The 24,410-nt window shown below is 53.2% G+C and overlaps 1 protein-coding gene across 1 annotated transcript; it reads right to left on the reverse strand.

Annotated features, from left to right (window-relative positions):
* Positions 1-6,320: 6,320 nt before the first annotated feature.
* On the reverse strand, positions 6,321-23,838 carry LOC144247815 (serine/threonine-protein kinase pim-1-like). Its single transcript, XM_077789471.1, has 7 exons — positions 23,664-23,838; positions 11,665-11,749; positions 8,497-8,926; positions 8,111-8,161; positions 7,540-7,906; positions 6,685-6,864; positions 6,321-6,427 (listed from the first exon to the last, which is right to left on the reverse strand). Exons 1-7 carry the CDS (start codon positions 23,836-23,838, stop codon positions 6,321-6,323), a joined length of 1,395 nt encoding a protein of 464 aa, XP_077645597.1.
* Positions 23,839-24,410: the final 572 nt, after the last annotated feature.

Genomic DNA, 24,410 nt, shown 5'->3' on the forward strand with positions numbered 1-24,410 from the left:
GGCAGCAATGGCCCTGGGCCCTCCTTCATGCTCCCAGGGACTGCAGCTTCTTCAAAGGACTTGGGCTTTGCCTTGGAGTCCCTGAGAGCTCTGTGCAACCATGGCCTCCAATTATCTGCTGGAATTGGTCCCTGGAGATTCTTTGTCAGTAACAACACTCAATGGGGCTCAATGATGCTTGAAGGTGCTGCAGTTCTTTTAAGGTACTTCCCTTTTTCCTTCCCACACTGAGTCTCTGAGAGGTTTGTGCCATCCTGGCCTCCAATTCTCTTCTCCAATGAGTCCATGAGGGGTCTGTGTTGTGGATGGACCTCAGGGGACCCATTCATGCTTTGAGACACTTTGGGTTTTCCCTCGGACTTTGACTCCTGGTTAGGTTGGCGCAATCTCCTCTCAGGCCCTGAGCTTCCAGGGCTCAGCTCTAAATGCACCACGGGGCTCACTGGGATCAAGCAAGTCCTGACAAACCATGGCTCTGCCCAGATCTCCCTCTGCTCTAGTGCAGTCCATTAGGAAGGTTTCCTACAATACTGATGGAAAACTATTTGCAAGAGCTTCCAATAAATCCACATTCCTCTTTGAAGAGTATATTTTATGATTGTTCTATTTAGAGCAGAGGTGGCTGCAGCATTCAGCGACTGATACTAGCCCAGGGACTCTCCTGAGGATGTCTGGCCTAGTCAGAGAAGCTGTGCCTTGAGGTCTGAGGCAGTGTGGACAACCTTGCTCCACATAGCCCAAGCCCGTCCTGTCTCTGCTCAGTCACCTGGGACCTGCTGTGCTTGAAGAAATCGCTGCGCTCAGGCAAAGAGGGGTTTTCTTCTTTTATTTTTTGAAGCAATCTAAAACTCGTAAGCTTCCCTATTTAAAACAGACACACTCCTCAAGTGTGTGCCAAGTCCTAGGCACCTCAAGGAGGTTCCCCTTCCCCAAGGCAGAGCCCTGCAAGGAATGATGTAGACACACAGGAAGTTCTGCAATGAACACAAATCCAGAGTTGGCTCAGGGCAGAATGAGAGCAACTCCTGAAGGACAGACCAGCTTTGCACTCCTTGCAGCTCAAAGCTCCCAGTGGGTCCTTGGGAGGTGTGTGAGTGACTCAAGAGTGAGGGAAGGGAAATGCAGAGAGCCCTGGAAGTGCTTCTGTGCAGACAGGCTGTGGGGAAGGGCACCGCACACCTGCCCTGGGCCGGCTGTGAGGGTGGATCATCATCCCAACCTGCACTGGCCATTGCAAGGGACTGCTGCCATGGACACTGCACCGAGCCCACTGCGCCAGCCCATTGCTCAGGGCTGCTGTCACTGCCCAGAGCCAGAGGGGAGCCCTTGCTGTGGGTTTGTGCCGTGGCCGCCTGCCCTGTGCCGCGCGGGCCGGTCAGGCGCCGCGGAACCAGCAGCAAACACCAGGGCCAGGGCCAAGGCCGGGTCAGGCAGACAGAAAGGGGCAGTGCTGGGCACTGTTTGCATGGCAGCCCTCACTGGGACACCACACCTGGGTCACCTGGCCTGGCAGGTGCCATGGAAACCCCTGGCAGGGACTGATGGCACAGACCCTGGCACTGAGACGCTGCTGGGCCGGGTGCTGAGCACAGGGCTGGGCACACAGAGATGCTTTTGCTCTTGCTCAGCTCCCACTGAGCCAAAGCCTGGCCTGCCCCTCCTCTGGCCACGCTGGAGAGGGGCTGGGGCTGTGGGAGAGCTTGGGAGGGGACACAGCCAGGACAGGTGGCCCCCACTGACCCCGGGGATACCCCAGACCATAGGGCATCACGCTCAGGGTATAAAGTGGGGGGAACAAGGAGGAAGGGGGGACATTTGGAGTGATGGCTTTTCTCTTCCCACGTAACACTTAGGCTGGAGGGGGCCCTGTTTCACCAGTGGGCAGGGTCAGCACCAAAGACACAGACACCAAATGAAGGAATTGTGTCATTTATATCATGCACAGCTGCAAAGAATTACAAAAGGATAAGCTCAGCAAAGCACATCATCATTAGCAAAGCATTACAAAAAAGCTCAGCAATGCATCCAGTCATTGTTACCAGAGATTGCCTGGAGTGATTAAGGAAAGATCCATCACCAGTTAGCCTCAGGCTTTACCATCATCCACAGCCACACATCAGCTGGGGGAAGCCAAGGACTGGAGAGCCACTCCCAGACACTGGGAATTCCTGCAGGTGCCTCCACCTCTGCAGCCAATGAAGCTCCAACCCCAAAGCTGGGAGAGGACCCAGCTTTTACACTGTTTAACAAACAAGCTGGCATCACTGCTAGTGTGAGAACATCTGCTTTCATTCTCCTGACTGCTTTCTCCCAAAGCCTGGCCAGGGCTGAAGGAGGAACCAAGGGAGTTGACTTTGATCCTTCACCCCCAAACAAGGCCACATGGGGCTTTGTCTGTTTCTAAATACAGAAAGATAAATCCATGTTTTATCAAGGAACACATACATGGATCATGTTGTTAATCATGCTTCGTTAATGAGTGGATACAAATAAAACATTTGCTTGGAAGGTTCATCTAGAGGTGACCTTTGCCTCAGGACCTGTTCAGGCCTTGGTACTTTGATTGGTCCTGAGACCTACAATCAACTACAACCTTCGTAACAATTCTTTCAGTAACACAGCTTACATTTAAGTATTAAGCAAAAAGACATCTCCTCTTGTTCTACAATTAAGTGCAGTGTAAGTTCATTACTCAGAGCTATTCACATTCCTTTTAAAACATGCCTAAATTGTTGCCATTCTCCCTTATTTACCAAATGCCTCTCTTTTCTTGACACTGTCTCTTTTAAGGAAGGTCTCAATACTCCACTTCCCAGCACAAAGTGTCCCAGCAACTCACCAAGTGCACACACTGCAATGATCACAGGCCCTGCCACGAATGCATTTCACAGCAGCCTCTAATTTGGCAGCCATGAAGCCAATCCCACCAAGAAGAATTTTCTTCTTTCTGCCACTCTTCTACTGCTCTTTCTGCCAAGGTGATTCCTGACTGTTGGCCTTCAAACCCATCACTGCTAGCAGTGCAACATCCCCGTCCCCTGATAGCCCAGGTTCCTCCTTGGCCAGCAAGCAGATAATCCGAGGCCATGTGGTTCTCTGGAGTCCCCATTTGTGTTTGTTGGAGCTCATAGGATGTGCTATTGGACATTTTAACAGCATCATTTGCTACCTATTCTAATAATCCATTCAGCTCCTTCATGTCAACTCCACAGGACAGGGCAGCGCACATGGGGCGCAGGGTGAACCAGAATCTTTTGCTTTCTGAAACCCAAGGCACTCTTTGGGTGGAAAATGTTCTCTGAGCCCTAAGTCTTCTCTGTGCTTGTTGCTGAAGGAGCCTAAATGGTGGCCCTGCAGCTGGGAGTGGTGTGACACTGACACTGACCAGCTGCAGCACCCCAAGTTCTACTGGCACTGGCAGTGATGCTAAAGCACAGAAATCTTCTGACACTGTAGCCTCTAGAACTATAACAGGGTTGGGTTTCTCCTGACGGGAAATCTGAGTGAATCCTGTCTCACTGATCATTGTATTCCTGTGTCCCACAGCAGAGTTTTCTGTAACTGTCCCTTCACTGACTCCGTTACGAGGCAGAGCCCATTGACAGAGTTCTGGCCACCACACAGGGTGAGCCCTCCAAGGGAACCCCATTCCTCCCAGCTTCAGCTGAGAACATACCCAGCAATTAGTGACACTGAGTGCTTTGGCTACCTTGGTCTTTACATTTTCAAAACATTTTTGATGACTGATCCCTTGGTGAAACTCTGGAGGTGTTTTGGCAAACAAAGGTTCTGGCTGACTATCAAGGTACAAATTACAGACATCAGTAGTACTTTAGTGACACAATTCTTCATTCTTTTTGCTCAATCTCATTCAAGTTAGGAACAATAATTCTGTTGTCCATGGAGCTGGCACCTTTTTAATTCCAGAATAATGCCCACAAGGTCCTTTAGTGTTCAGCTTTACCATGTTATCTGTGGGTAACAAGGCTTGGTGGGGCCCTTTCCCCTTTGGCTGGAAGAGGGCCAGGACCTCTATTTGGAGAAAAAAAAAGGAAAAAGAAAAAAAAAAAACAATTAGATGAATTGTAAAAGATACAAATAAAATCCAAGTGTTAGTGAAACATCTTCTGTAACTTTGCATTAGGAGGTAAATGATCTTTTTAAAAAGAGAACTCAGTTATTTACATTGTAAATGTGTGATGGCATGGATCCATCTTACTGACCTCAGCAGCCTTTTTTAAAGTTTTTGGGGCTTGTTTCCAACATTGTTATTTTAAATTGTGGTCAAAGCAATAGGAAATTGATTGGGGCCCTTCCAGCTCCAGACAGGACTGGGAATCTAAACTCTGTCAAACCCCAAATCCTTTAGAAGATGACCTTCCTTCTCACTCTGGGAATGAGCTGCACATTCCCTCTGAAATTGTCAGGGGTTTCTTAGGGATGAAAAATCCCACTTACGGCCTTTTGCTCTGGTTTGGAAGTGGGAAGGGCAACTCTCCATCCATCAGCTCCAGACTGCACTGCCTCAGGAACACGGCTCACTTTCCAGCTTTGGCCACTCATGGCACTTCTAGAGGAGGAAGAAAGTGCAACTGCACAATTCCAGCCAAAAAGCAATGAAGAATGAATAGTGGAGATCCAGGCATTCCTGCAGAGATTCAGGGGCTCAGCTGGGACTGTGGAGAGTTTGGGTCCTTGCCAGTTGGATGTGTGTCCCCAGCTGCAATCTCCTGGCCTGCAGGAGAGTCTCACTCACCTGCCAAAGCAGAAAGCTCAGGCACTGTGCTCAAACGGGCTTGTCTGATGCAAAGCTGTCAGAGCAATGTGAGGGCAGAGCCAGCCCAGCTGTGCCCAGGACAGAGCCCAGCAGAGCCCTGGCAGAGCCCAGAGCAGCCTCAGCACCCGCAGAGCCCGGCTGCAAGGAGAGAAACCAGAAACCACCCGTCAGCTGAAGGCTCCTGTCCCCTTGTCCCAACTGCCCACAGAGCCCAGGCCATGCTGGCTGTGCCTAGAGCCATGCCCAGAGCTGCCCATCACTGCTGCCTTTGGGAGCAGAGCAGGAGGGCAGGACATTCCCAGCCTGCAGCCAGCCACAGCACATCCAGCCCTCAGCAGCTGCCCAGAGCAGGAGACTCCTTGTGCTTGTTGCCATCTCCCAAAAGCTCTGATCCCACCATGCCAAGCAGACGGGGACTCACCTCATGCCATCCTCTGCTGGGAGAAAAGCTGGTCCCAAATGATGTCCTCAGCCTTCTCCAAGGGCACGGCCCATCCACGCTGCAGCTGCTCCCAAGCGCTTCCCAATCCCGACTGGACCTTACATAGAATGCTTCCTCAAGAAAAACAAACAACAAACTGTTGAAAAGTGATTAGAGACATGGGGAAACAAGAAAACAACTCTTATCTCTATCAGGGGTCTGAGGAAGGCCCAACCCCCACATGCTAGGGAAAATCCCACCCATGGGGGAGAGAAGCCCACACTTTCTCTCTTCCCTCCTGAACTACCCCCCAAAATAACAGTGATCACAAAGCAAACAAGGGCAGTGGAGCAGGCCAAGCCATTCCTTGCCTGCAAAGCAAAGCAGCCCCTGCACAGGTTCTGGAGTCCCACCTCTGCTCCCACCATGGGGGTTTGTTTGTGTCGGGCTGGCTGCCCCAGCCCCAGCCTCAGCCTAGGCCATGCTGGGTGGTAGGGGCTTTTAGCAGGGCCAGGAGCAAACTCCCATTTTGTATCCACCACAACCCATGCCCCCAGCCCTGCCAAAAAGCAGCTGGGCAGCCGACTGAAGTTGCATCTGCCCCAGAACAAGGAGAACCTTTTGTTCCCAGCCAGTCTGAGCAATGCCCAAATCTGGGAGCATTTCCCCGGCTGTGGACTCATCTGCAAATTCGCTGTGGAGCCTGGCTTTGGAGAAGGTGCCAAAAGTTCATCATCTTCAGCTGCCAGTGTCCAAGTTGAGGAAGAGGTTATCATCCTTGATGTCGTCCTCGCTGTCTCCAGCAGCCCCACCTGGTACAGCTTCTCCAGGGGCTCCTTCTCCTTCCCTGGGGGTCAGACCAGGCTGTCAGGGCTCTGCCCAGGGCCCCAGCTGTCAGGCAACTGGGACAAGCAAAACCACCTTGGATGGCAGCCACCAGTGCTGGGCAGAGCAGCTCAGCTCCAGCACAAGGGCTGCGTGTTCCCACCCAACAACCCCAGTGCATTGATATAGGCAAGGAAAAAAGTCTGGGTTTCCTTGATTCTGATTGCCAGGGCATGTGTGGAGCTGTAACTTACCAGGGCCCTGCAGCAAAGTGTGCATGAGGCTCTCTCCCTTCATCTATGACAGGTGACTATCCTGTATCCAAGGTTCACAGAACAGGTCTTCTAAGGAAGGTCTGTCCAAGAAGTGCATGGATAAACACCACCTGATAAGTTCTTGGCACTCTGGGCAGAGAAACCAGAAACCACCAGTCAGCTAGAGAAGGCTCCTGTCTGCTTTGCCCCACTCTTCCCATGCCCAGGCCATGCTGCTTTTGTGCTCCCAGCTGGGCCTAAACTTTCCCACCAATTCCCTGTTGTGGAGGAGAGCAGGAGAGCAGGACATGTGCCACCTCCTCAGCGGCTGCCAGAGCGAGATGCTCACGAGCCCGCTGCTGTCTCCCAGCACTGGTATTCCCCCGTGGCCAGAGATGAGGATCCACCTGGAGAGAGCCGCTGTGGCAGCGAGAGCTGATGGTCCCAGCTGATCTTCCGGCCCCTCCTGAAAGGGTGCTGCCCGCAGACCATCTGGTGCAGCAGGATGCCCAGGGACCAGATCGTTGCTGCCTCGCCATGGTACCAGCCCAAGCGGTTCCATTCCGGGGGGCTGTATGACAGTGTTCCTGTGGAATACAGATGGAGTTCATCAGGGGGATGCTGCTGCTTCCAGAGCCTGGCCCCAGCATCCCTGGGCATGCAGGGGCTGCCCCAGTGACACACAGGGTGACTGCTGCACTCTCGCCAGCACCTGGGACTTGTGTACAAACTCAGGGCTGGACAAGAAGCCACTGATGTTGGAAGAGGGCAGCAGAAGCCCCAGCAAGGCCTGACCATGACATGTAAAGCAAAAACCCATTCAGGGCTGGGGGAAAAAACAGGTCCTTATCCTCCCTGCCTGCAGTGCCCCAAAAATATTATGAAGACAATATTTTATGTTTTCATAAAATATTATGAAAACAAGGTGAATGGAGCAGTTCAAGCCCTTCCTCTCGCCTGCACACCAAACTGGCTGGTGCACTGGTCCTGGCCCCCTCCTCTGCTACCCCCACCCACGGGTGCTTTTGTCAGTCTGGCTGCTGCTGCTCCAACCCCAGCCCCAGGCAGAGTGGTGGGCAAAGGCCGCCAGCAGGGCTGGAAGATGCCTCCCCACCCAGCCCCGCTCAAAAGCAGCTCAGGTAAAGACTCAGTACCCTGACTGGCAGCAAAAGGGAGAATCCTCGCTGCCACACCCAGCTTGGCCTGTGAGATGTTGGCCCATGAGATGGTGGGACCGGGAGCACACCCCTGCCCGGGCTCACCTGCAAAGTCAGTGTAGGCTGTGTCCTGCAGGTAGGTGCCACAGCCAAAGTCGATCAATTTTGCCTGGCCAGTGGCCAGGTCAACCAGGATGTTCTCTGGTTTGATGTCACGGTGCAGGACCCCGCGGCTGGTGCAGTGCCGCACGGCCTCCAGCACCTGGCGGAACAGCTCCCGTGCCACCTCTTCAGACAGGAACCTCCGTGCCCGAATGAAATGCAGGAGGTCCTGAGACCGCTCCGGCCGCTCCAGCACCATCACGATGCTGTTGGGGAGCTCAAACCACTCCAGCAGCTGGACCACACCAGGGAAGCCGGTGGACACCTTGTCCAGCAGGACGATCTCCAGGGGTGCGCTGGTGCCGTCGGGCTGCGGGAGGACCACGGTGCCACCAGTGGGACTGATGTCGTGCCAGGGCAGGGGAACCCCTCAGCCAGCCCGGGATGCTCTGCGCCCTGCGCTGGCCCCACGCCCGCTCCCCATCGAGGCGTCCTGGTGGCTTCCCCCATGCCGGGGCTCGCCTCATCCCCGCCCGGCACGGCCCGGCTCTTCCCGCTGGCCCCGCTCACTCACCAGCTCGCCCCAGCGCCGGACGCGGTTCCGTGGCACCCTTTTGATGGCCACCTGCAAGCCAAAGGCAGCAGCGGGCTGAGCTCGCCGCCCGCCCTGCCGAGCCCCATCCTCCTGCTTCCTTCTCCTCCGCCTCCTCCTTCCTCCTCCTTCTCTTCCTTCCCTATCCTCCTCCTCCTGTCCCTCCTTCCTCCTCCTCCTCCTCCCTCCTTCCTCCTCCCTCCTTCCTCCTCCTCCTTCTCCTTCTCTTCCTTCTCCATCCTCCTCCTCCTTCTCTTCCTTCTCCATTCTCCTCCTCCTCTCCCCATTCCTCCTCCTTCTTTTCCTCCTCCTCCTCCTCCTCCTCCTCCTCCTCCTCCTCCATGCCCGCCGCCGGCCCCGCCGCTCACCGGGGCGCCGTCCGAGAGCCGCGTGGCTGCGAACACTCTGCCGAAACCGCCGCGCCCCAGCAGCGAACCCACTCGGTACCGCTCCTGCAGGGCCTCCTGCGCCTTCCCTGCGGGCGGGACGCGGCTGTCAGCGCTCGGCCCGGGGCCAGCAGCGGCCCCCGAGCGCCCCCCGAGCGCCTCGGGCCGGCCATCCCCAGGCCTTCGGTCTCGGCAACGGGACACGGGAGGCTCGGGGCCGGCGGCCGCGCTGCCGAGCGGCGGAGCTCGGGCCGGGGAAGCCGCAGCGGGGGCGGCGGGAGCGGCCGTGCCGCGTGTGTCCTCCGCGGGGCCCGGGAGGCGCCGGCGCCGGGGCCGGACCCTGCGGCGGGGCCGGGGCCGGGCTCGGGCCAGGCGGAGCCAAAGGGCGGCGATGCCGGCCCAGCCCCAGGCACTGATGCCCGCCCGGCAGCGCCACCGCCAGCACGGCCAGAGCCGGGCGGAGGCGAGACCGCGGCGGGGCGGGCGGGGCCGGGGACGGGGCAGCCCCGCCCGGGGCCGGGGGCGGGCCGGGGGCATGGCCCGGCCCGGCATGGGGAGAAGGAGGCGGGGAGAGGAGAGGGACACCGGGGAAGGACACCGAGGGGAAGGTGTCCGACAGCGGGGGAGGGAGAAGAGAAAGAAGAGAAAAACTGCTTTTGCTGCTGCCGCTGCTGCCGCCGCTGCTGCCGCCGCCGCCGCTGCTGCCTCTGCAACTGAAGCACCGAGGCCGTTTGTCCGCGTGTCCGTTCCCCGCTCGCCCCACGAGCCCCACGGCCGAGCCCCGCGCGCCCCGGGGACAGCCCCTTCGTCTGTCCAGACACGGGAACTTTGCAGTGTGGAGCCCAGATCCAGAGTCCTGACTCCTGCACACTGGCAGAGGAATCCCCTCTGCTGTGTCGCTGCTGTGAATTGTCCTTGCTGAGGCTCAAACACCCTTGGGGCACATTCCCGTGCTGTAGGATTCCTACCTGACCCAAGCACTGCACCTGTGTCTGCAGCGTTGCTTTCCAGTAAAAACAGGGGAAGGAAAACTGCGTGTAGCTCATGGTATTTTACAGTGTTTATAACTTTCTAAGTGACCCATCTTAGAGGTGAGATCCATTTGGAATTCATGGCATGGAGAAGTCGTGCAACATGGCAAAGGAAAGCATAGAAATAAAGAGGAAAACATCTTAGATACTTTCTTTCATTTTCATTGCACTTCTGCAAAGCTGCTCCACTTCTCCAGGAATCTTCTCCTGTCTGCTCTTGTCAAGAACCTCTCATGGAGAACAAGGTCGAGCATCTATCCCAAAATTTGCCACCTGCTGCAGCTTCTCTTGGCTTTCCACAGTGCACTGTGTGTGCAGCGCGACTTTTGCAGCAAAGCAGGCCAAATGTTTGGAGAACTTTACATGTCCTTTCTTTTCCTGGGGGGCTGGGGAGTTGTGCCACTGGTGAAGTGGCACAACTGTGACTGTTTGTCCTGGTTTAGGGCAAATTTTGTGAGGAAACCTCCAAAAGGAGTCCGTCTACAAATCAAGTTCAAGCGGCCCCTCTCCCTACTATTTCAGGAGAAGACTTCCCTGGAGAAAAGTGGAAAAAATCAGTTTATTTAACAAGTATAGTGTTCACAAGCATGAATAATATGAAATAAACCCCCTCAGAGTTCTGAAGAGATGGCAATTCAGAAAGTCCTTTTTGTGGGTTGTAGTTGGCTCACTCGGTCTCTTCTCAGTCTCTCTGGCACTGGAATGCAGCTTCCCAGACCTCAGTGGGCCACAGGTGTGAGCTGCTGGTGTTTTTCTGGGTATTCAGTCCAGAGCAGGTTTAAACAGTTCCAAGAAAAAGGAAAGTCTGTGATGGTTACTAAATTGTTCAAATGTTCAACTCCTGTTTGTTGGCAAGAAACCTTTCTGTGCCTCTGAGTGTCACCATCCCTGAGCCCAAAGGACACAAACCTGATGAGTTGTGGTTTCCACTGCAGGGGCACTTGGGACCTTGGCTCTGCACAGGAGAGCTCTTCATCCACTTTCTCTCTTTTCCCCCCTCTGGGCATGGAGGGAGCTTCTGAATTCAGCACGTGACTCGTGTGTGGAAAGAGCAAATTTGGGCAGAATTGGGGCAGGGAGGGTTTGGGGGGACCTTGGGATCTGTGCTGGGCACAGAAAGCGTTTTCCATTGCTCTGAGACTGACTACTGTGCAAAGTGGATTTAATAGCCAGCAGAGGAATGACTTCTGCATTTGATGGAGCTGTGCCTTCCCTTGGCTTTGTTGGCTGACAAGAATTGAACATCCCTCTGTGTCTCAGGCAGCTCTTACTCCAAGGAAAGCAGGTGGGGGTTGGAGCCAAGGAGCTGAAACCTGCAGGTGCAGCCTGGGCTGGAGGGAGCTCAGATTTGCACAAGGCTGCTCTGAGTGCCAGGGCTTGGATGGGGGAAATGGTGGGGTGGGGGTAGGGACAGAGTCTGATGGATTGTCAGCCATCAAGGGTCTTGATTTTCATATCTATTTCAACTGCATGAGGAGGTACTTGAATTCAGTGTCAAGTGGAGATTGCACATATTCATTTATGTGGAATAAAAAGATGAAACAGGACCTAACAAATCTTTTCTGTGTCTTTATAAAAATAAAGCATTCACTTTGAATACACTACTAAAGCCTGCCTAATTAATCACAAAAGATTTAAAAACTTAAATCAAATTATTCCCAGAGGCTTGGCTTGTTCAAGCATTCTGAATGTTAATGAGCTTTGGGGCACTATTTCTCCAGTGAATCTAACTCAGAGTACACAAATTATTGTAATTCCTTTTAAATGTCTCCTTGAGAGAGTTGCTTGGGGGATGAGGGTCAGGGCTTGTGTGTCCTGCTTGGCACAGTCCAGGCAGGGCTTTCACAGCCCCATCCCACACTCCATTTCCCAGCTGGAGCTGCTGGTGCCTCTGAGTTCTGCTGCCCCAGCCCCAGGGAGGACTTGGGGTCATTTGGTCACTCAGGAGCTGGGCTGGGAGCTCCAGAGGTGGCTGTGGAGCATTGCCTATGCTGTGCTAGGGACTGGCAGACACTGCTGGGCTGGGATAGAGGCTCTGGGGGGATTGGGGTTCCAGGGCAGGGCAGTGCTGGGGCTCCAGGGCAGGGCAAGGCTGGACCTGCCCCTTCCTCCCCCACACACAAAAGGTTTCCAGCCAACAATCTCCTCCAGTCTTTCACACCAGGCAATGTTGGAGGTGTAATCCCAATTCTGGACGTAGGCACCTGGATAAGAAGAGTTCTGTTCCATAGGAAGCAAAGCACAGAGCCCCAGTGTTTGGAAGGCAGATGAGAGCCTCACAAGGCCAAGGTCAGCCAGACTTGTCAGGAATGGCAGATTGTCTGCAGGCAGCCTCTGGATATAGGGAATTTTGGAGACAGAATCCAAATTTTGGCCATGGGCACCTGGAGAAGCAGGACAGTGTTGCAATGCGGGCAGCCTCTCTTGCCGCGATACCCCGAGCAGTGGAGTGCTGGGGGGTGAGAGGGAAGAGAACGGGCGGCTGCTCCCCCTGTGAAGCTCTGCAGTCCCACTTGGCGTGGGGAGGCAACACGGGACTTGGGGGTGAACAGGATGGTTTCATTCAGTGAGCCCCAAGACCCTCTGGGGAGGGCGAACAAAGGTTTTATACCAGAACTCAAGAGGCGGGGTATAGGAACAGCAACCACTGAGGGTACGCCTGGGGAAGAGTCTAAGGAGGGACTAACATAGCACAAACCTATCAGGGGAAACAGGGGAGAGGAGTAACACAAAGTAACCAAAAGGGTGTTGAGCCTCACTAAATAGACAGGGAATGCTCTGGAAGCAGGGGAGGAGGCTACGAGGAGTGACAGGGAATGTTCTGGGGAAAGGGGCAGGGAAAGGGAGGATTGACAACTTGGAGAGGAGGGGGGTAGGGAAGAGCTTGGGAAGATTGAAAACTGGGGAAGGGAGGAGATTAGGGGTTGGGGGTTGAACATACACAGAACAAATATCAAACTAAAGAAAAACACACAACAGGACAATTCTTTCCCATAGGAAGGAAAGCATGGAGCCTTCCCCAGTGTTTTGGGCACAGATGAGAGGTGACCCTCATGAAACCACTTCCAACCAGACTTGTCCTGGCAATATTCCTATGGGAACAATCCCTGGATAAAAGGACATTTGGACGTAAAATCCCAGTTCTGGCCATGGGCACTTGGAGGAGAAGGAGAGTTCTTTTCCACTGAAAGGAAAGCAGGGAGCCCCAGTGTTTCCTGTCCCAGTGAGCCCCAGTAGCAGAGAAGAGACCTTTAACATGCCAAGGTCAGCTGGACCAGTCAGGCAGTCCACGGGAGGCCAAACCAGCCAGACCTGTTCTGTGTTCCTTTGGTTGCATGGGGTCCCACAGTGCCACAATAGCCCCTGGGTTCCATGAGACCTCCTAGTTTCTCAATGGTTCCAATGATTCCATGAGGCCATGGAGTGTCCCAATGGTCTCCATGGTTCCCCAGGCCCCACAATGACATGTGAGTCCTCTGATCCATGAGGCCCACAATGTCACAATGGACCTTTGGACCATGGGGGTTTGCAGTGTCACAATGGTCTCCTTTGGCTCCACAGTGTCACAATGGACCACTGATGACACAAGGCCCCACAGTGTCACAATGGTCCTCTTGGTTCTGTGGGGACCCCAGGGTCACAATGGTCTCACTGGTTCCATGTAGCCTCACAGTGTCACAATGCTTTGCTGATTCCATTGGGTATCATAGTATCCCAATGGTCTCCATGATCCAATCTGTCCCCCAAGTGTCACAATGGTGTCCATTGTTCCATGGTGCCTCACAGTGTCACAATGGCCCCTTGGTCTCACAGGCCCCACAGTGTCACAATGGCTCCTTGTTTCCATGGTTCCTGTGCTGGTGCATTCCCTCCTCCCCTTCTCAGGCTGCCCTGCCAGCTGAGAAATGCTCACTGGGCCTCGGTCTTGGCCAGCAGCCCCTGGGCTCAGCTCCTCTGGAGCTCATCACAAACACTGTCTGCTCCAGGCACTGCTGCTGCCCAGCCAGCTCCTGGTTACTTTAGGAGCAGCCCTGGAACTGTTTGTGTCCCCTCAGTGGCACAACATCCCTGTTCTCACCCTGCCAAAGAAAGCTGCTGATGCCAAGTGTGGCCAGGATGAAACATGGCTGGGACTGCAGCCCCTCTCTAGGGGCCCTACAAACAGCGCTCCAAAAGGAGCCCTTGGAACTCTCCTGGGCCAGCGACTCCCTCTGAGTGGGGCCTCTCCGAGCCGGGAACTCTCCCGTTTGCTGAATTCGGGGATCCCGAAACAACGAGGGAGCCTGGGCCGATCCCCCCACTCCTCCAGGCTCAACCCTTCCCTGCTGGGGAGATGCCAAAGCATCCTCAAGGAGCATTTCCCCGCCCTTAGGGGAATTTCTCACAGGTGCCTTGCACTGACTCTCTGTGTCTGTGTGCACACAGGAGTGCCTGTGCTGGGGAATGTGGCAGAAATGCTGCTCTCTGAGGGCTCTGAGTGCCCTGGATAGCTGAGCCTGTCAGGCCTGTAAGTGAGGTCAAGTGATGCAGCCTAAGCTAAGTTAAATGCTGCTAAGAGTTGTTTTTTGCTATAAGTTATAAGCTGAGCTAAATCCTGTTAAACGATATTCCTCTGTTAAATTGAAAAGTCATAGGTTATAAGTTATGTTAAATACTGTTAATATCTGTTCTTTTGCTAAATTTTGAAGTTGAAGGTAGAAGTTAAGGTTAAGGTATAAGTTAAGTCCTGTTAAATTCGAGCTCTGTTCAGCTTTTGGCCCATATTCCTTTTATCCTTGCCCTCACTGTTCTATGTGTCCCTGTGCCACATAAAGGGACAGTTCTCTGATCATTTCAGTTTGATTGCCTGGATTTTGTTTGGATTTGTGGTTGATTTGTTTCCTAGGGGTGCCTTAAGTGTGAAGTGTTGTCCTGGGTTGTAAGATAAGCTTGTATTCCATTTGCCATCTGTTGAAGGCAAACCGGTTGGACAGGTTTTTGTTATCTCTCTCAGAGACAATGGTTTGCCCCGTAGAGGCAATGGTTTGTTTATACACCATTGACTGATTCAATGCAGGGCTGGTAAATGTAACACCGTGAGGGGTCCCACCCAGAGGGGGGAAGCCGAGCACTCTATTGTTGTTTAAAGGGGTAGCTTTTTGGGGAGAGGAGGCAGCTCTCTGGGCGGGACTCCGAGAGAAGCAGCTTGCTCTCTCTCTTCGCGGGATTCCCAGAGAAGCAGCTCGCTCTCTCTCTCTTTTCGGCGGCACTCGCAGCGAAGCAGCCGGCGCGCGCTGAGGCGACGGCAGCGGAGCTCAGAGGCAACCCCGGCGCAGAGGAAGACCGGCCCCACTGCCACCAGATCTTCAGAGGAAAACTGTACCCTTCTAAAGATCACCACTTCAGCTGCAACTCATCAACCATTGCAAGGGGAGCAATTGTCCCAGCAGAACTACTGGCACCCCGACTCCTCAGGTTCTGGACTTTTTTCACTGGTTTTGTTTGTACCGATTGCATTTGCCTTTTTAAATTGTTGTCTAGTTTTCTCCTAGTAAAGAATTGTTACTCCCATTCCCACATCTTTGCCTGAGAGCCTTTTAATTTAAAGATCCTGGTAATTCAGAGGGAGGGGGGTTTGCCGTTCTCCATTGCACAGGAGGCTTTGCCCTCTTCCACAGACTCCTGTCTTGTCGAACCAAGACAGAATTTGGCGCCCAACGTGGGGCCCGAGGGCATTGAGAGGGAAAAAGGATTAACAGTTCTTAAGTAATTTGGTTTTTTGTTGTGTGTAAAAACATCTTCAGCATCACAATGTGGTCTAGTTTACCTTGGTTTGGGTGGCACGTGATCGTAGCTATACTTTTCCCATTTGCAGACCCTTATCTAAAAATGGGTCCTATAACTAAGGCTACGGTGTCTGTTATCAAGTTTGGCTTCTGGGTTAATTGGGTGAGGAATTCATGGATCTTTAATTTCCTCTGGAAGGCAGGTACATGGATTTATAGCTATCACACGTTAACTGTATGTTTTTGGGGTTACTTTAATAACGGTACCTACTGTGAGGAAATAGCACCTGGGCAAACTTTCTCCCAACCTTTTAACCATCTTTTTGGGTCTGCTCCACCAGTTCTCAAAGGGTTAAGATCCTTTCTAAGTGCTAATGATACCATACAATGGGTGGTGTTGCTGATAGTCCTGTTATATTTAGCATTCAGAGATAAGGGAAGATTAACCTGGATAACTACCCTCACACCTACACCACAGACTCGAGATGCTGCTGCTCCAGAGCCTGACCCTGCCCCACAGCCCACCTCAGAAATGAACCGCCCAGATTGGGTGAGGGTTCTGGTTAAGGAGATACGAGAGATGCTGAAGGAGTGCATTTCCCCAGCTGGTGAGAAACTGGCCCTTTGCCTTGAGGAAGGACAGTCTAATAGTACAGCTGTGGAACCCACAGATGTTACAACTGTCCAGGTTCCAGCTGAACCACAAAGGCAGTCACGGTCAGCAGCAGTGGCCCCGGTAGAAACAAGGAAGTCTAAGGTGAAAGCAGAGCACCCTGCAGATAGGGACAGGAATGGAGGAACCTCACAACCCACAGGGGACCCAGAGATTGTTATCATCACCGAGTCCCTGACGTACGAAAGTCTTCGTAATCTGCATAAAGACATTGTGTGACGAGGGCGTGAGGCTTATGCTACCTGGCTACTCCGGGTTTGGGATCTTATGGGTACAGGCATGCAGCTGGACGGTGGTGAGGCAAGGAACTTGGGACCCTTGACCCAGGACTCGGGTATAAATCAGGTTTTTGTAAGGGAACCAGGATCCCTTTCTCTCTGGGAGCGGCTCTTAATGAGTGTCAGGGAGAGGTTTGTCCACAGAGAGAGAATGCAAGAGCACCATCATAGAATGTGCTGGAAGACCCTCGAGGAAGGGATCCAACAGCTGAGGGAAGTGGCAGTATTGGAGGTACTCTTTGGGAGGGATGGACGACACAATAATGACCCTGACAAGGTCAGGTGTACGGGACAAATGCTGTGGAGTCTGGCAAATCTTGGGCCATCTCAATACACCACCTTCATTGCAACAATCAATGCTGACGCCCACCAGGAGACAATAGGTTCTGTTGCCAACAAACTTAGGAATTATGAGAGTATGATTAATGGCCCAATGCAGGCTCATATCTCAGCCATGATTAAGGAGTTTAAAGAGGAGATGAGGGGGAGATAAGGAAGGTTAATACAGCACCCGTGAGAGTCACAGGCCCCAGAATCAGCGCCCAACATTCCCCAGCTAGAGAGAGAGGGTACACCCCAAGGGCTAATCTGTGGTTCTTCCTGCGTGACCATGGGGAAGACATGGGGAGGTGGGATGAGAAACCCACTTCTGTCCTGGCAGCACGGGTCCGTCAACTTAAGGAGGGAAACTCTAACCAGGGGAGTTCCACCAAAGTGAAGGTAGCCTCAACCTCCCGTGACCAAGCTTGTGGGTACGATCTGTCAGACCCCCTTGAAGGGACCTCTAGTATGTATGCCCAGGAAAGGAATGATAACCAGTGTTAGAGGGGCCCTGTCTCTAGCCAGGGAGAGGCATGGGAAAACCGGATCTTCTGGACAGTGTGGATCCGATGGCCTGGCACATCAGAGCCACAAAAATATGATGCTTTAGTTGATACTGGTGCACAGTGTACTCTGATACCATCGGGACATGTGGGGGCAGAGCCTGTTTCCATTGCTGGTGTGACAGGGGGATCACAACAATTGACTCTGGTGGAAGCCGAGGTGAGCCTGACTGGGAAGGAGTGGAAGAAACATCCTATAGTGACTGGCCCAGATGCTCCGTGTATCCTAGGCATAGACTTCCTCCGGAACGGATATTACAAAGACCCAAAGGGACTCAGGTGGGCTTTTGGAATAGCCGCTGTAGAGGCAGAAGACATTAAGCAATTGAACACCTTGCCTGGACTGTCAGAAAACCCCTCTGCAGTAGGACTCCTAAGGGTGGAAGAACAACGCGTGCCAATTGCGACCTCGACAGTGCACCGCCGGCAGTATCGGACGGATCGAGATGCCGTGATCCCCATCCACAAAATGATTCGGGAGCTGGAGAGCCAAGGGGTGGTCAGCAAAACCCACTCACCCTTCAACAGCCCCATCTGGCCTGTGTGCAAATCTGACAAAGAATGGAGATTGACTGTGGACTATCGTGGCTTAAATGAAGTGACTCCACCGCTGAGCGCTGCTGTGCCGGACATGCTGGAACTCCAGTACGAGCTGGAGTCCAAGGCAGCAAAGTGGTATGCCACCATTGATATTGCTAATGCGTTTTTCTCCATTCCTCTGGCAGCAGAATGCAGGCCTCAGTTTGCTTTCACCTGGAGGGGCGTGCAGTACACCTGGAACCGACTGCCCCAGGGGTGGAAACACAGCCCCACCATCTGCCATGGACTGATCCAGGCTGCACTAGAAAAGGGTGAGGCTCCAGAACACCTGCAATACATTGATGACATCATTGTGTGGGGGAGCACAGCGGCAGAAGTGTTTGAGAAAGGTGAGAGGATCATCCAGATACTACTAGAAGCTGGCTTTGCCATCAAGAAGAGCAAAGTCAAGGGACCTGCCCGAGAGATCCAGTTCCTGGGAGTGAAATGGCAAGATGGACGGCGCCAGATTCCCACTGAGGTCATCAACAAGATCACAGCTATGTCCCCACCAACCAGCAAAAAGGAAACACAAGCTTTCCTGGGTGCCATAGGTTTCTGGAGAATGCAAATTCCTGAGTATAGCCAGATTGTGAGCCCTCTTTATCTGGTTACCCGAAAGAAGAATGATTTCCACTGGGGCCCTGAGCAGCAACAAGCCTTCACCCAGATCAAGCAGGAGATCGCTCATGCTGTAGCCCTTGGCCCAGTCAGAACGGGACCAGAGGTCAAGAATGTGCTCTACTCTGCAGCCGGGAACCATGGGTTGTCCTGGAGCCTTTGGCAGAAAGTGCCTGGGGAGACTCGAGGCCGACCACTGGGATTCTGGAGCCGAAGTTACAGAGGGTCTGAAGCCAACTACACTCCCACAGAGAAGGAAATCTTGGCTGCCTTTGAAGGAGTTCAAGCCGCCCTCGGAGGTAATTGGCACAGAAACACAACTCCTCCTGGCACCCCGACTACCGGTGCTGGGGTGGATGTTTAAAGGAAAGGTTCCCTCTACCCACCATGCCACTGACGCCACATGGAGCAAATGGATTGCCCTCATCACTCAACGCGCCCGTATTGGAAACCTGAATCGCCCTGGGATTTTGGAGATAATTACGAACTGGCCAGTAGGTGAAAACTTTGGTCTCACTGATGATGAGGAGCAGGTACAAGTGGCAAGGGCTGAAGAAGCTCCACCATACAACCAACTACCAGCAGAGGAGACCTGCTACGCTCTTTTCACTGACGGTTCCTGTCGCATCGTAGGGATGAACCGGAAGTGGAAAGCAGCCGTATGGAGCCCCACACGCCAAGTTGCACAAGCTACCGAAGGAGAAGGTGGATCGAGCCAACTCGCCGAACTCAAGGCCGTTCAGCTGGCTCTGGACATTGCTGAAAGGGAGAAGTGGCCAAAGCTCTACCTTTATACTGATTCATGGATGGTAGCCAATGCTCTGTGGGGCTGGCTGGGAAGGTGGAGGAAGGCCAACTGGCAACGTAGAGGAAAGCCAATCTGGGCTGCTGATATATGGAAAGACATTGCCTCTCGGGTGGAAAAGCTGACGGTGAAAGTCCGTCATGTAGATGCCCATGTCCCCAAAAGTCGGGCTAATGAGGAGCACCGAAACAACGAGCAGGTAGATCAGGCAGCAAAAATAGAGGTGTCAAAGATAGACTTAGATTGGCACCATAAGGGGGAGTTGTTCCTGGCTCGATGGGCTCATGATGCCTCAGGTCATCAGGGCAGAGATGCCACCTACAAGTGGGCACGAGACCGAGGGGTGGATCTAACCATGGACAGTGTTTCCCAGGTTATCCATGACTGTGAGACGTGTGCTGCCATCAAACAGGCCAAGAGAGTGAAGCCCCTATGGTATGGTGGGCGGTGGTCCAAGTACAAGTATGGGGAGGCCTGGCAGATTGACTACATCACACTGCCCCAGACACGCCAAGGCAAGCGCTACGTGCTGACCATGGTGGAAGCCACCACTGGATGGCTGGAGACTTTCCCTGTACCTCATGCCACTGCCCGGAACACCATCTTAGGCTTGGAAAAGCAAGTCCTGTGGAGACACGGCACCCCTGAGAGAATTGAGTCTGACAACGGTACCCATTTCAAGAACAGCCTTATCAACACCTGGGCCAGAGAACATGGTATCGAATGGATATATCATATTCCCTATCATGCTGCCGGCAAAGTTGAACGGTGCAACGGACTCCTTAAGACTACCCTGAAGGCACTTGGTGGGGGAACATTTAGAAACTGGGAAATTAACCTGGCAAAAGCAACCTGGATGGTCAACACCCGAGGGTCTGTCAATTGAGCTGGCCCTGCTCAGTCAGAACCCTTACACGCAGTAGATGGAGATAAGGTCCCTGTAGTACATATGAAAGGTATTTTAGGGAAAACTGTTTGGATTAATCCCACCTCAGGCAAAGACCAACCCATTCGTGGGATTGTCTTTGCTCAAGGACCTGGTTACACTTGGTGGGTAATGCAGAAAGATGGGGAGACCCGCTGTGTACCACAGGGAAACTTGGTCTTAAGAGAGAACTGGGTGTAAGATTTCATGGTGTGCAGATGGAAATAGAATAAGGGGTGGATAATGTCCTGGGTTGTAAGATAAGCTTGTATTCCATTTGCCATCTGTTGAAGGCAAACCGGTTGGACAGGTTTTTGTTATCTCTCTCAGAGACAATGGTTTGCCCCGTAGAGGCAATGGTTTGTTTATACACCATTGACTGATTCAATGCAGGGCTGGTAAATGTAACACCGTGAGGGGTCCCACCCAGAGGGGGGAAGCCAAGCACTCTACTGTTGTTTAAAGGGGTAGCTTTTTGGGGAGAGGAGGCAGCTCTCTGGGCGGGACTCCGAGAGAAGCAGCTCGCTCTCTCTCTTCGCGGGATTCCCAGAGAAGCAGCTCGCTCTCTCTCTCTTTTCGGCGGCACTCGCAGCGAAGCAGCCGGCGCGCGCTGAGGCGACGGCAGCGGAGCTCAGAGGCAACCCCGGCGCAGAGGAAGACCAGCCCCACTGCCACCAGATCTTCAGAGGAAAACTGTACCCTTCTAAAGATCACCACTTCAGCTGCAACTCATCAACCATTGCAAGGGGAGCAATTGTCCCAGCAGAACTACTGGCACCCCGACTCCTCAGGTTCTGGACTTTTTTCACTGGTTTTGTTTGTACCGATTGCATTTGCCTTTTTAAATTGTTGTCTAGTTTTCTCCTAGTAAAGAATTGTTACTCCCATTCCCACATCTTTGCCTGAGAGCCTTTTAATTTAAAGATCCTGGTAATTCAGAGGGAGGGGGGTTTGCCGTTCTCCATTGCACAGGAGGCTTTGCCCTCTTCCACAGACTCCTGTCTTGTCGAACCAAGACAAGTGTTCAGTCAGGAGCAGAGTGACTCTTGCCAAGGAACTTTGTGGTGCTGTCGCTTAATATTAAATCTGGTTTTTGCTGCTCCCTTGCCGGGGACTTTTCAGCGCTCTCAAGCCCTCGTTGGTAACAGGGTGAAGGAGCCCTGGCCAAGGCTCTGGCCCTGGGGGACACAGGGACAATGCCAGGGGGTCCCTGTCCCCCCGTCCCACCCCCCACAGCCCCAGCCCCCCTCCCTGTGTCGGGCTATGGGGTTGATCTCGTGGAACATCCTCTGGGGGAGGCTGCGGCGACGGGGGCGGGGGGACCCGGGGGGACTGGGGACCCCCCTATGCATGAGCAGTGTTGGACTTCTCTGGGGGAAACTGGGGCAGAGTGACCTCCTCAGTGAAATCACACAGCCCCTGGGATGTCACAGAGCCCCAGTGATGTCACACAGCCCCTGGGATGTCACAAAGCCCCTGCGATGTCACACAGCTCCTGTGATGTCACACAGCCCCCGTAATGTCACAGGACCCCTGGGATGTCACACTGGCCCTGTGATGTCACACAGACCCAGTGATGTCACACAGCCAACTGTGAAGTCACACAGCCCTTGCGATGTCACACAGCCCCAGTGATGTCACACAGCCCCTGCGATGTCACACAGCCCACTCTGAGATGTAACAGGCCACCTGGGATTTCATACAGCTGCTCTGTGATGTCACAGCCTACTCTTTGAGGTCCCAGTCTGCTCTGTGATGTCACAAAATCTGCCCTGTGGCGTCACAGCCCAGCCTGTGATGTCACAGTCTCCCTTTAATGTCACAGCCTGCGCTGTGATTTCACAGTCAGCTCTGTGATGGCACAACCCACTCTCTATTGTCTCAGCCTTCTCTGTGACATCACACAGCTGCTCTGTGATGTCACAGAGGCCTTCTCTATGATGGCAGAGTCTTCTATGTAGCCTCACATCCCATTCTGTGATGACACACAGCCAGCCTGAAATGTCATAGACAGCTTTGTGACATCAGAACCTCTTCTGTGATGTCCAACCTCCTCTGTGATGTCATAGCCTGCTCTGTGATGGCAAAACCCACTTATCATGTCACACAGCACCTCTTGGCCTCACAGACCCATCCTGTCATGTCACAACACCTTCAGTGATGTAACACAGCCACCCTATAATGTCACAGCACACTCTCTGACCTAACAGCTTGCTCTGTGATGTCATACAGACATCCTGTGATGTCACAGCCTGCTCTGTGATGTCACATAATCACAGAAACCAGAATTACTGGGTTGGAAGAGACCTTTAAGGTCATCAAATCCAACCCATGCCCTAATACCACTTCAGCTGAACCATGGCACTGAGTGCCACATCCAGTCTTTTTTTAAACATATCCAAGGATGCTGACTCCATCACCTCCCTGGACAGACAATTCCAGTACTTTATCACCCTTTCCATAAAAAACATTTTTCCTAATATCCAATCTAAATTTCCCTTGGTACAGCATAAGACTGTGTCCTCTGGTTCTGACAGCTGCTGTGAGGAGAAAGAGACCAACCCCCACCTGACTGCAACCACCTTTCAGGGAGTGTAGAGAGTGGTAAGGTCACCTCTGAGCCTCCTCTTCTCCGGGCTAAACAACCCCAGCTCCAACACTTGTTCCTCACAGGACTTGTGTTCCAAGCACATCACCAACCTTGCTGCCCTTCTCTGGACATGCTCCAGGTCCTCCATGACCTTCCCAAACTGGGTGGCCCAGAACTGGACACAGCACTTGAGGTGCTGCCCAACCAGGGCAAGTACAGGGGAAGAATCACTGCTCTGCTCCTGCTGGCCAAACCATTCCTGATCCAGGCCAGGAGCCATTGGCCTTCTGGGCCACCAGGGCACACTTCTGGCTCATGTTCAACCGGGCTTTCGACCAGTGCCCCCAGGTCCCTTTCTGCCTGGGCACTGACCAGCCACACCATCCCCAGCCTGTAATGTTGCAGAGGGTGGTGTGGCCAAAATGCAGGGATGGGCACTTGGATTTACTAAGCTTCATCTTATTGGACTCTGCCCATCCCTCCAACTCTTCCAAGTCTCCCTGCAGAGCCCTCCTACCTTCCAACAGATGGACACACGCTCCCAGCTTAGTGTCGTCTGCAGATTTACTAATGAAAGGCTCAATCCCCTCATCCATGTGGTCAATAAAAACTTTGAACAGAGCTGGCCCAGCGCAGAGCCCTGAGGGACACCACTGGTGACTGTCCCCAGCTGGATGCAGCACCGCTCACCACCACTGTCTGGGCCGGCCATGCAGCCAGTTCTGAGCCCAGCACAGAGTGCTCCTGTCCCAGCTGTGGGCTGCAGCTTTTCCAGGAGTGTGCTGTGGGAGACAGTGCCAAAGGCCTTGCTGGAGTCCAAATAGACACATCCACAGCCTGTCCCGCATCCACCAGGAGGGTCACCTGGTCATGTAAGGAGACCAGGTTGGTCAAACACGACATACCCCTCCTAAACCCCTGCTGGCTGGGTCTGACACCCTGGCCATCCTGTAAGTGCTGTGTGGTGACACTCAGTGTAAACTCCTCCATGACCTTACCGGGTACTGAGGTCAGGATGACTGGCCTGTAATTACCAGGATCCTCCTTCTCACCCTTGCTGTGAATGGGCATCACATTGGGCAGCTTCCAGTCATCTGGAACCTCCCCAGTGAGCCAGGACTGCTGGAAAATGATGGAGAGCAGCTTGGCAAGCTCATCTGACAGCTCCCTCATCGCCCTGGGCTGGATCCCATCTGGTCCCATGCATTTATGAACATCCAAGCAGCTCAGCAGTTCTCTGACTGCCTCCCCCTGGATAACAGTGGCCCACTCTGCTCCCTGACACCATCTACCAGCCCAGGAGGACAGTTGTCCTGAAGGCAAATCGTCTTCTCACTAAAGACTGAGGCAAAGATGGCGTTAAGCACCTCTGCCTTCTCTCCATCTGCAGTTATTAAATTCCCTTCCACATCTAATAAATAACAAAGGTTGACCTTACCCTTCCTTTTACCATTAATATATTCATAAAAACATTTTTTATTAGCCTTTACTGAAGTTGCCATTTTAAGGTCAAACTGAGCTTCGGCCTCCCTAACTTCTTTCCTACATGCCCTAGCAGACCCATTAAACACTTCCTGAGGGACCTGACCCTCCTTCCAAAGATGATACATCCTCTTTTTATTCCTGAGTTCCTCCAAAACCTCCTTCACCATCCAGGCTAGACGTTTGCCTCGTCGACTCATCTTTCAGCACACAGGGACAGTCTGTTCCTGTGCCCTTCATATCTCTATTTTGAAACATGCCCA

The sequence above is a fragment of the Lonchura striata genome, chromosome 34, assembly GCF_046129695.1.
Source record: "Lonchura striata isolate bLonStr1 chromosome 34, bLonStr1.mat, whole genome shotgun sequence".
In the NCBI taxonomy this organism is placed as follows: Eukaryota; Metazoa; Chordata; class Aves; order Passeriformes; family Estrildidae; genus Lonchura; species Lonchura striata.

Coding starts and splice junctions, on each gene's coding strand:
- LOC144247815 (XM_077789471.1), bottom strand. CDS start 23,838: ATGAGGGAGCTGTCAGATGAGCTTGCCAAGCTGCTCTCCATCATTTTC. Junction 8,162..8,496: donor GGCTCTCGGACGGCGCCCCG/GTGAGCGGCGGG, acceptor TTTGGCTTGCAG/GTGGCCATCAAAAGGGTGCC. Junction 6,428..6,684: donor GCCACAGCGGCTCTCTCCAG/GTGGATCCTCAT, acceptor TTCTCTGCCCAG/AGTGCCAAGAACTTATCAGG.